General features: G+C 42.3%; 1 protein-coding gene across 1 annotated transcript in view; it reads left to right on the top strand.

Annotated features, from left to right (window-relative positions):
• Positions 1–12,363, top strand: part of kcnh8 (potassium voltage-gated channel, subfamily H (eag-related), member 8) — a 51,917-nt gene extending 39,554 nt beyond the window's left edge. Inside the window, exons 11-16 of the mRNA XM_070984473.1 lie at positions 2,030–2,244; positions 3,286–3,324; positions 4,466–4,743; positions 5,210–5,325; positions 5,576–5,655; positions 10,193–12,363. Coding sequence (XP_070840574.1) covers positions 2,030–2,244; positions 3,286–3,324; positions 4,466–4,743; positions 5,210–5,325; positions 5,576–5,655; positions 10,193–10,780 — 1,316 coding nt within the window. The 3' untranslated portion in view covers positions 10,781–12,363. The remainder of the gene's footprint in view (positions 1–2,029; positions 2,245–3,285; positions 3,325–4,465; positions 4,744–5,209; positions 5,326–5,575; positions 5,656–10,192) is intronic.

The raw sequence follows: 12,363 nt of genomic DNA, 5'->3' as shown, positions 1-12,363 counted from the left end.
AAAAGTCAGGAGTCTGGACTGAGGGAAAGCAAAGAGGAGGCAGAGAGAGTGTGAAAATAAGAGGAGGGGAGCAGAGCTGGCAAGTAGAGTCAATACAGAGTGAGAGGGAGCAGAGCAGGAAGGGATGAAAGAAAGAGGAAGAATGGAAGAAATGAAATAAAGAGAAGAAAGACAAGTGTGGAAGGAAAACAGTGATGGAGAAAGGAAGAACAGAAAGAAGGAAAACAGTAACGATGAAAAGTCTGAAATAAAACAAAGAAGCAAAGGAATATGGTGAAAGCAAGGGAAGGAGTAAAATGGAACAAGAAATGAAGAGAAGGAAAATAGAGAGGAGGGGAAACGGAAACATCAGTGAGCAAATAAGAAAAGAAGAAAATAATTTAAGAAAGAAAGATCGTAAGGAAATGGGGGAAGAAAGAAAAGGAAGATAGGAAAGGAAAACACAAAGGGATGGAAAAGGGAGGGATACACAAAGAAGAGTAAAGAGGAAAAGAGAGCAAGGAAAGAGAAAGGAGGAAAGTGGCAAGATGGAAGGAAGAGAGGAAAGAAGGTAGGAAATGGGCATGTGGAGAAAAATGGAAAGAAGAAAAGAAAGGGGGAAGAAAGAGTGAAAATAGAGTTAACAATTGAAGAAAAAGAAGAAAGGAGGGAAAGAAGGAATACAGAGAGGAAGGAAGGAAAGAAAATGGATAGAAAAAATGAGGCAGGAAAGGAGAAGAGAACAGAGAGGACAAGGAGGAGGGGGAGGCAGACAGGAGGAAACAGGACAAAGACAAAGGGTTTGATGCAGTAGCACGAGGAGTGAGAAATCTAGAAAGAGAGAGAGGCAATGACTGAAGTGAGGAGTGGACTGAGAGACAGCAGGAGAGGAAGGAGGGGGGATAAGAACAGTCACGACTGCCGCTCCATCAGCCTCGCTGTAATTGAGCAGCATTCACAGTTCACAACGACCATAATGAATATTTTATCACTGTTTAAGGGGCATTAACACTAACGAGGTACTTAGTTTTGTCCTGTATGTATCAAGAGAACAGGAAACTTGCTGTGAACATTCAAACAGTGAAATTTACTAAAAGCAATGAGACTCGTTATATTTTATAAATAATAATCATAGACCGTAAACAGTGATTTCTCTGTTCAGTCACAGTCTTCTTAGTCCTGGTCTTGTTTTGTTTTTAAGGTCGTATCTAGTGATTCGCTCTCCAACAACATGCCTTTTTACTTGAGTTTCACCTATTTTGCATGATCATTGTCTCACTTGTCAGTGCATTTAGGTGCGGTGCTTTAATTATTAACATGATCTGACAGGTCAGTGGCAACAGTGTAATAAGCAGCAGATGTTAATGTAAAAGCAGAATTGAAAAGCTCGCTGTCAGCTGTTTATTTCCTCGCTGTTCTTTATTGTATTATATGCTGAAAAGAGCTGCAAGAAGTCGATGAGGAAGAAGTTTTGGTTGCCAGCAGCGTCATTTTACCAAAAGCCTTAACTACAGTGACCTTAAATGATGCTGCTACGACAGTTTTGGTGCTAATTTTATTAATTTATTTTTATTATTACTAATTTACACTGGTACCATTTGCTGGTGTTTATCCTCCTTTTGCATGACCAACATCCATTTTCATAAAACATATTGATATTTACAGCTGCAGATTTGGTGGATTGTAGTGAGAATCCTTATTACAGTCATTTATAATGGCAAAGGATTAATGAGGCTTTGTCAGAAGGCCAGGTACAGAACAACGCCTCTGGAGATGATCTGAGACACATCTGCAGCAGATGCTTGTTCACGTGAGGACTTGGACGGGGTCTTGACTAAACAGGTGGTCTCCCTAATGCCTCAGCATCATGCTGCTCCAAAACTCTCTCCAACCTGAGTACTCTCTCAGAAAGTCTTTAACAAATGGAAGATCTGAAACATGTTGCAGAGACTCCACAGATTCATGCATCCTCGACCCCTTTTAGCAGATAATAAACACTATGTTCTGACCCTTATTCTGACCTACCTTGTCCATGTCTTTTTCTGAGCAGGCAAAGGTGACCTGATTGGGGCGAACCTGTCCTTAGATGACCGAGTGATAAAAACCAATGCGGATGTGAAAGCCCTGACCTACTGTGACCTGCAGTGTATTAACCTGAAGGGGCTGTATGAGGTGTTGGACCTCTACCCTGAATATTCGCACCACTTCGTCCAGGACATCCAACAGGACCTCACATACAACTTGAGGGAGGGACATGAGACACATGTGAGTCCAAGTGTACCGTCTCTGCTGGGTGTCATTACAGTATGACTGAGGCTCATTGATTTTAGCACATTTTCACCCACAAATACACCGATTTTTTTAAAAGGACTGGTTAAACTGATTTTCACCTTGATTTCACGTCTCATTGTTCCTAAAAGTTTTTATGTTTCATGCTGCAAGAGGACAGCACTCACTGAAGTTTATATTAATGAGGTCCTCATGTAATGTTGACCAAAAAAAGCTTCTGCTAATAAAAAGAGAAAATTGAAACATAAATGAGGTCTCTTGAAGAAATAAAAGTCAGGTTTTCTAATCAGATTTTCAGTCAAATCATTAACTTTTTGTCCAATCTTTTAATAATCTACATAAACCCTCAGAGTTCCCGATTTTTTTTTCGTATTGGGGAGAAAAACAGAAATTAATGAGGCCTAAGAATAACACACAGCAGTGCAGCGCGTGCTGAGCACTTTGTACACACTTGCCAATTTCTCAGGATTATGAATCAAAGTACTGTAATGATGTGTGAGAATGAGTGAGGCAGGAAAGGAACATAAGAAATGGACCTTGTGCTTTAAGATAAGAGAGAGGAATATCCAAGGCACTTGGAGGAGCTCTGCTGCTGTAATTACAGTCAGGTGTTTCTGTCTCTCCGGCCTAAACACCACTGGCCCACTTACACACACACACACTCACACACACACAACCTGCCGTGGGGCTTTTAGGTGAAGCTAATATGAAGAGCGGCAGCCCAAATCTCAGGACTGAGAGGAGTTAAGATGAAGACAGGAGGAAGGAGTGAGGAGGCTGTGTTTGTGGCTGGGAGGTTGACATGGATATTACCGGGCTGTCTGTGAATACAACACAGTAGTGTCCGTGAGCTGTAGAGTCATTTAATATATCCTTGTGTCCACTTGGTAAAGAAATAAACTGCTGAACATTGTGAAACAGCTCCTGTAATTTAAAACAGAGAGAAGAAAGGTCACATCTTGATTGCTCTGTCCTGCAGTTCATTTGCTTTATATTGTCGCTCTGGCTCTCTTCCAGGTTAAGGCCAGACTGTCTACAACAGCTCTAGATACTCAGGTAACAGACCACACACACCCACAAACACTGATTGATGGTTTAGCGCTTTGAGACAGGTACCATCGACCGTGTTGATCACCCTCACCTCATTTGTTGGTACCAGACCACATTTTAATCAGCCCGCGATTGAAAATAATAATGAAATTCTAATTAACGTTCAACCTCAGATCAATTTTTCTGTCCCTATGAAAAGTCTGCCGGGCCACCTGGCAGTGGACCTCCAACACTGATAATGGACTCAGTAACTCTTTTAGTCTTAATGATTCTTTTTTTTTGGTTAAGGGGGGAGGAAGATCAATTCTGCAAAGAATGAGTTAGCAGTCATTAAATCACAGCTGCTCCAGAGCAGAGGGAGATGATGTACTCTGCGTGTTCTCAGCCTGTCCTTTGAATGTTGAGAATCTGCACAAATAACACAAATATAATCATCTGTAGTCAGATATTTGCAGACCAATCAATGCAGCTGTCAGAGCCATTAACCCCACCCTGGGTCCCCTCTGAGAGAGTTGGGTCATAGGCCGCTGATCAATAGGTTACTGTGGACCTTATTTCTGTTACTGCCTGATTGTGTCCTCGTCTTATGGTTGATCAGCGTCCAGGAGTGCAGATCCTTGACAAAAGGGGACACAGGTTTATTAAGACTGATGTCAGAGTTCATTGGTGTTGCCTTCATTATTCTGCAGGTCACCGTTTCAGTTTAAAATGTTGATCTGGGGATTTTTTCTCATCCTTGTCGCTCATAATTCCTGCTGAGTGGGCTTGCTCCTTGCAATTAGAAGTCATTAGTGCATCTATGTGTGGAAAACGCCTCTGTGTGCTTCAGGGTCATGGTATCAACTGTACAAACACAGCTCAGCATCCTCAGAAGAAGAAAAATGAGGCAGAAATGCTGTTTTCTTTAAAAAAAAAAAAAAAAAAAGGAGGCATTTAACTTTGACATCATCAAGCCTGATGCTCCAGATGACTCAAATCAATATGAATAGATTTTAATTTCATATCAGCTGCTTTTTCCATAGCTATGTCATCTCCAAAAGTTCTCCTAATATCCACACTCAGAGGTTGGATTTCAGAATGAACTCAAATCACTGGCGACGGATATTTGGCCCTCTTCATGTGTTTTATTTTTTCCTTTTATTTCCAGTCAGGGGTGGGAAGGAACGGACGGGTGGTTCAGGGATATCCGCCCATCATCGAGGCCCAGGAGGAACATGAGGAAGATGAGGATGAGGAGGAAGACGAGGCAGCGTCTGTACTTCTGTCTTCAGAGCGGAACCAGCCGGTGCAACTCAGGGACACGGCTGGGAAGTCTCCACTGAGCCGACCCAGCCAGAAGACCGCGGGACAGAGCTCCAGGAGGTCTCGGAGGAAGATCCAGGAAATTACTCTCACCACGCTAGACCCTTCCAACCTCAGCCCCAGGTGAATGTGACTGCCAGTGATTTGCCTGCATGTGTTATATCTATTTTTGTTGTACTTTAGCAAAGGGAGTAACAGCTAGCTTGGCCAGTGTACAGTAAAGGAGTAAAAACTACAAGTTGTCAGTTTTTTTATACATCAAACAAACAAGATAGAAAGTGAAAATTAGTGAGCTTTAGAGGTGCTAATAAGGAGGCTAGCTGTTTCCCTCTGTTTCCAGTCTTTATGCTAAGCTAAGATAAGAGGCCTCTGGCTACAGGTTTATATTTACAGCAGCACAGATATGAGTGTGGTATCATGAAGGTAAATACACACATTTCCCAAAATGTTAAAATGAAAGCACAGCATTCAAACAATATGACAATATAAAATACTCATGTTTTTAATTGATAATATTGTTTATAAATAACAATTAATAATCAATACATCATCAGTAACAATCTACACACACACTCTGTTCTCTCTGCAGGATAGTGGACGGTACTGAAGACAGTGAGGGGACAGAGAGTTCCCTGGCCTTCTCATTCTCCACCAGCCAAAACTGTCCTGTCAACGAACCAACCAGTGCCTCAGCATCTGCCACAGGTCCTCCCATCCCATCCATTTACCTCTCAGATATAACTGAATACCATTTACAGTCCCTGAAACTTCCCACATCCTGGTGAGGTGAAAAATCCAAATCCCTGCAGCACTGTTGAGTGTAACGGTGGTGATTAATGTGAATTTGCATTTTCTGTCAACGCCTTATTTATCCGCTGCCTTGTTGCAGAAACTGCTGGATGTAAATCTGTAGTTCTTATTCAGCACCTGAAGTTACATGTAATTTGTGTCACAGATATGCTGCAGATCAGCACAGCGGAGCTAGCAGCTAAAGCAGAGGAGACCAGAGGACAACTGCAACACCTTGACCAGCAGGTAGGACTCCGTGTCTCTGTGTGTGTGTGCGTGTGTGTGTGTGTGTGTGTGTGTGTGTGTGTGTGTGTGTGTGTGTGTGTGAGAGAGAGAGAGAGAGAGAGAGAGAGAGATGGGCTCAGGTAAGCACAAACCATATGACTATATTATCAGCATGTCAAGCATAAGATAGGTGAAAAGATTGAGAGAAGTGTTGAAGCACAATGGACCAATAATCTTAAGTCATTTTAGTCAAGTTTGTTTGTGTACGATGATATACTCACAAAGTAAGTGTCGTACTTCATGCAGGTTGTGCAGGCAAAATACTGCACATTGTTGCCAATTACTTATTATAACGTATAAAAATTCATTGCTAAATCAAACTACAGTTTTTATTTTTCAATCTACGTTTTAGCCTCATCTTTTCTGTGCATGTTAATATAATCACAGTGTTTAATGATGTCGGTGTCGTTTCGTCATTGTCGCATTTTAGTTGTGGAAAAAAGGTTGCTGACGAATATATTTTGTCTTACTTTGCGTTATGGAAATTAACACTAATACAGTGTTATGTTTGGCTGTTTCGTAGCCTTCAGTGGTCATTGTTTAACTTTGAAAGAATCAGTTCACACACAGACGTACACACACACAGCCTCTCGTGCTGCATCCTATGGTTTTGATTGGCGGGTGGCTAAATTGACATTAGACTTTTGGCAGGTGAGGAGGAGGAGTGTTTGCTTCCTCCTGCTAAGCCTCAGTCTTTATCCGGGGATGAGCAGACAGAGGCACTGAGAAAAAGAGACATGAAGATAAATAGATGGTAAATGGAGAGGAAAAGGGGAAAAGGCAGATACCTTTATGAGTAGAAACAAAAAGGATATCAAATGAAACGGATGAAAAAAGGGAGTGTGAAAGGCAATGGCACAGTGCCGTCACAGTTATACACACTGGCGCTGCTGTCCTTTCTGTGTCTCTGTGGGTTACCGATGTCTGACAGGAAGTCTCTCAGCATGGTCTTGTAGGTTGTTAATCCTCACTTGGATCTAACCACACAGATCACCACAGGAGATGAAAAGGGGGTGTTGGTTTAAACCCTGTCTGCTCTCTGCACAAACACAAATACAAATGACAAGTGAGGGCGTTATGTGTTACATATGCATGCAGCATAGTTTGAAAACATATTTATTTGAGGAAAAAAAAGTTTAGTGTCGCAGAAAAGGCACCTGTTCAGTGCTCAGTCTCTAACATGCAGACTTGCTGCCAGTCCTCCGTATGCATGACTGCGGTCAATCCAATCCATTTCCTCATCCACAGAAAACAAGCTAATGATTCAGTCCAAAGTATGTTGGTAGCTAGAAAAAAATCACTACTCTTACGTTTGTGAAAAAAAAAAAAAAATGCATGCACATGCAAATGTTCAAATATGTTGCATGGCAGCATCATTTTTCTTAAACTGCTACAACCTTTCCGATTCTTGCAGTCAAAATCAATGAGCAAGGGCCCTCTGAGACCTGTGCCTGTACTGGTGAATAAAAAGGACGCTTTCTAGAACTGGAAACTTGACACAATAAACAAGTCAAATTTCTTTGCTGATTCTGACATGAACCGCACAAAGTAACACAAATGGCTTAATGAACAATAAATTGCGTGAACACAATAATAAACCACCTTTGCCTCGCCCTGTGACCTCTTGGCTTTACCCTTTAACCTTTAGCCTTAATGCTATATCTATGCCAGTGAAGGGTTTATTCTAGTGGGAGCTGAATAAGGTATTAATAGTTAAAGAGAGGCCTGACATGGTGACCTTTGTCCCGCGTTGTGGAAGTTATAAAGTGCATCTATACAGAAGAATCACACAGTCTGAGTAATTGCTCTTATAAGAACGAGGCAAAAAACATGACAGCAGGATACAATCACATACAGTTCACCACAAATACACTTGAGAATGAGACATGAGTAAATACACACTGCACAGCAGTAGTGACCTACTTTATTAAATGAAAAAGAAACAAAATCAAATAATGAAAGCTCCAAGCAAGTATAAAACAGATTTTTTTTAAGCAGAACAAAGACTTAAAAGTAGCAGTAATTGATTTCTTTTGTCCATGTGAAGGTAGTGGAACAAGCTGTCAACACAACATTTTTGTATAATCTATTCTCACATGTAAAGACACAGAACAACATTAATGTTGATTTGTTTCTGATGAATGTAACTCCAATATTCACTTTCCCTTTTGCTCTCAAAGCCAAAATATTCTGGGTCTTTAGCCTGCTAAATGCTCCACTACTGTTAAGCAACCAGCTAGTAGCTAACTTTTTCTGTCTAGTGCTGATGGAGTAGTTTGCAGTATTTTTTATTTTATTTTATTTTTTGAAAGTTCAAGGCTTGTGAGATCATCTTGGTTCCCACAATGGAAATTTGGACAAGAAAACTACTTGCATGTGTATGTGAGTTACGGTAACTAAGTAAGTCTTAGCACCGCTACTTAGATGGTGTCTTGACTGTTGTCACATTGAGAGCTCATTTTACATTTTACATTTTTTTATGTAAATAACCAAATATAAATAATCCTTCAAACTGAATTAAAGTTAAGTATTTATCCACCATACTATATATGTGTTGCATCAAGTCAAACACCATGCAGAGAAAGGCAAAGTGCATTTATTTACTGCATGGTTAACCAGGCAGTCCAGTGGGCAACCAAGCTTTTACAGTGATCTGATGACTCAGTTGTTGCTTCATATAGTGAATTCCTATATTTATACACTGTGGAGCTACTAATTTAGCATAAGCACTGGATGATCTAATGATGCTTTTACTGATTTATCTGTGCCGAACACGTACACCTGTAGCTGCAGTGGTTTCTGGTCATCCATGGCTGCTGGTTTTATCTGACCATGTTGACAGACGATTGGCTCTGAGGTGGGAGTACTGGAATCATGTTGACACCATGTCAGATTGGACTGTCCTGTAGCTCTCAGCTTTTTCTATTTTTATCAGAGCCAGAGTTTAGACTCAGGCTTTTATCAGCCACTGCAGAGAGGAAGAGAGATGATAGAATTGTGAGAGAGGGAGACAAAATATTTTGCTCTGTTGATGCTGTTGTCAGGGACGAAGTGTGGTAGATCAAAGTTAAACAACTGCATTGTGAAAGGATAGCAAAAATGTTCTAAGAAATACAATTAATTGTACATGTGGACTATTAACTGATGAGTAAGACAACTATTCAAATTCACATATGTACATGTAACTGAGAGAGGGAGTAGAAGCTCCTAGCCTTATTTAGTCTGTCGTGATCACAGTATACTTATGCACTCCGCCCAATCACCACTTGACGTATTCACACAGCCACTGGAGCAGCTCCCACCTGGAGCTGTGTGTCCTGCTGAGGGCTGATGTGCATCCAGTAGCACTGATGCGCGTGATTGGCCTGATGAATGGTCAGGAGTGCTTTGACTGGCAGAAGCAGATGGCATGTTGGCAGGTCTTCATGGTCGTGCCCTCTGTGGACACGCTACGTGCAGAGAGCAACTAATCACTAGCCCCCACCTCACCCCTCATCAGTGTAATGACCAATTACAGCAGCACCATGTTGCATGCAAAACTCCATGCTGGCAGGAGATGGAAATATTTTGACCCAAAATGAGTGACCTGAAAATGCTGAACTCATAATGATACACCATATAACCTGGGCCTTTTTGTTCCTGGGAACCAGTTTCATGGAAAGTTGTCTTTATTACATAACCAAATGGCAGCGACTCCACTTTGAGAGTTAGAGGCATGGAGACCATAGATTTGGACACCAGAGGTAGTAACAGAATCAAATGCCTCAAGTACCATCCTATATTTCTTGAAGCTGTATGATATCTGATATTTGTCTGGGTTGATTTGTTGACACTTGCGAGGTAGTTTTTGGTGTGAGTAGTTTTCCACACAGCAGCAGGGCACAATAAAGTTGGTTATCTTGTTAAGTAGCTGTAGATGCGAAGCCTTTCATCTGAAACTCTTCATCTAACAGTTCACTGTGATTGCTCCTCCTTGTTCCATTACTCCTGTGGTTAATGGCTGCATTTATACAGCTCTTTCATCTGAAGCACTTTTCCCTCTCAGTCACCCATTCACACACACTCACACACTGATAGCAGCGAACTACAATACAAGGTGCTGGTCAGAACATTGGGAGCAATTTGGGGTTAAGTGTTTTGCCCAAGGACACTTCAACATGTGCATTTAATTTTGGCAAGGGATTGAACTGCCAGCCCTTGCCAAAATTAAATGTAATCCACTCTCTGAAAAATTCCCACTCGAATCTTGTTTTATAGATGCATTTATGATGAATGATCACGGTTACGAAGGAGCTGTGAACAACAGTTCCCTCAATGAAATGCATTTCCTCTCAATCTCTTGCATCTTGGTAGGCAAACTTCACCCACCACAAGAATGGCAGACTCTGTAAATAAGAGCTGCTCTTCTTCTTTAGCCTTAGCTTTGATTTCAGCTAAAGATGGTTTGTGTTTGTGTTTGTGTTTGTGTTTGTGTTTGTGTTTGTGTTTGTGTTTGAAGGTGAGCACCCTTGGAAGGGAAGTGGCCGACCTTGGAAGGGTCATGAAGAGAATGGCGCAACTGATGGAGACCCTCATGTCATCAGTGCCACAACCAACAGTGGTCTGCCCCACACATTACTCCCCGGCACACCACACATTCCACACACCCCATCCTAACCCCCCTCAGTCTTACCCTCCACCATCCTCTTCTCAGACTGTCTCCATCTGGATGGACACACCCATGTCATTGCCCTCTTCTCCGATCATTATCCATCAGCAACATGGTGCGATGTGCCACAAGGACTCCCAAACGCATAGACCCCAGGACATCCAGCTGGGGCACCCTGCGATACCCAGTTCATCTTTACCTCCAACTCCAAACTCATCATCCCTTCAATTGCAGCAGTCCATCATCGCAGAGCCTCACCTGCCGTCCTCATCCCTCAGCTCACCAGAGATTTCCCACTACAAAGACGACTTGATCAGGTCAAGGTTACACAGTTCCCCCATGCAAGATGGGGGGGATGAAGGCCCTCATCAGACCTCTGGGCGTTCTCCACCAACTGGACTTGGGGGGACTTATCACAACCCACCCAAGGGTTTGTAGCAGTCCTCCATCTGAACTTTCCTGGACTTTTTCCAGGATATATTTTGGGATATGTTCCTGAAGATTAAACTAATCAGCAGGGGCCCCCCATATTATTGGAGGACATTTGCAGGGATGCAACTCTAATTCTTTTTGTTTTAAAGGCACGTGCTTAAAAATCATGTTGCATGAAAACCAGTACAGAAGGTTTAGGTGTGTTAGCTTTACCTTATAGAAATGTAGTGATGTTAGACAAGATGTAGAGGCTTGGGTCAGTTGCGGAACTGAATGATCTCTGCGGCTCCCTGGGCACGGCTCACCCCCAACCCGCTACCCTCCCCACCTTGAGGCGGGATTGTGCCATAATGGAGGACAAGACGGATGCAAAGGAGAGAGAGTTTTTTCTGTCTTCTCTTTTATTTATTTATTTATTTATTTATTTTGCTCCTGGCTAGTTTTAGGTCGGCTGGACTGGTTGGAGAAAGAGAAAGCATCATGTGGAGTGGTGGAGGTGGGCTTTGGAGACAAGAAGAGGAAGAGAGGGGGCCGTTAATGTCCTTCCCCCAACTCCATATCTCGGCCATTTCTTCTCCTTTTAAACCCTTCTTTCCTTGCTCACTCAACCCATCCCTGATGCTCTGGATTGCGTGAACCAGTGCGTGGCTGGTTGGACTGGGAGCACAGAATAGTGTGAGATGGGATGTATTGTGCTCTTTACAGCTGGCCCTCAGGGAAGGGGAGGTGGAGGGTGGAGGAAGCTGGTCGTGGAGGTGGTGGGGGGGGTATGTTATGCCTCCGGCAGCACAGTCCCTGCTGTCGTCTGTCACACTGAGCGCAGGGACTCTATCTCCCTCTCTGTTTCTCTTTTCCAGTGTTTCTCTCCACACACCTACCACTGTCTCTCTCCCTCCTTCTTTCTCTTGCTCTCTGCATGCCTTTCCGAGCCTTTTGAGTAGTGCCTGTAGACACACATTAACATGCTGCATGTCACCCTGTTGAAATCCAGCTTGCCATTTATCTATCTATTTAAAGGAAACACGGTTCAGTCTTTTAACAGATGATCCTGGCATTTACTAATGCATATTTATTGGACATTGGCTCAGTTTAAACAACTGGGTAATTTAAGGCACAAGGTAGTCACCCCTGTTGAGAAGTGGCCCGGAGCAAAGCGCCAATACTAAATTGGTTCACGATCCACAATGTAGGCCATTTCCCCAATCGTTACCCAGCGTTATCAGCTCTGATGTCCATTTTCTCAGCTGTTCAGAGCGAAGGCAATATCCCTACATAAAAGCACAACAAGGAAATAAAGACGCTTTTATATTACTATGAATGTATCATTACTAAAGATGTATTTTTTTACTTCAAAGAATGCAAGAGTGTGGGATAACAGTAACAATGCTACTGTATATGAGGTTATGGCAGTGCTATTTGCTGGTACCAGCCAATGCAATCTTAAACCAGGAAAAAGGTCCTAACTCTCGTCCCGACAGATCTACTGTTCTCTTTGGAATTCATGTAGATTTGACTCTGCTTCTCTGCAAATGGAATGTACTGTAATCAAACATCCTTTTTCCCGTAACATTTTGATATTTATTAGATAC

The sequence above is a fragment of the Chaetodon trifascialis genome, chromosome 17 (assembly GCF_039877785.1).
Source record: "Chaetodon trifascialis isolate fChaTrf1 chromosome 17, fChaTrf1.hap1, whole genome shotgun sequence".
Taxonomy (NCBI): Eukaryota; Metazoa; Chordata; class Actinopteri; order Chaetodontiformes; family Chaetodontidae; genus Chaetodon; species Chaetodon trifascialis.
Note: the sequence above shows the minus strand (reverse complement) of the source record. Positions and strands in the feature narration are given on the sequence as shown.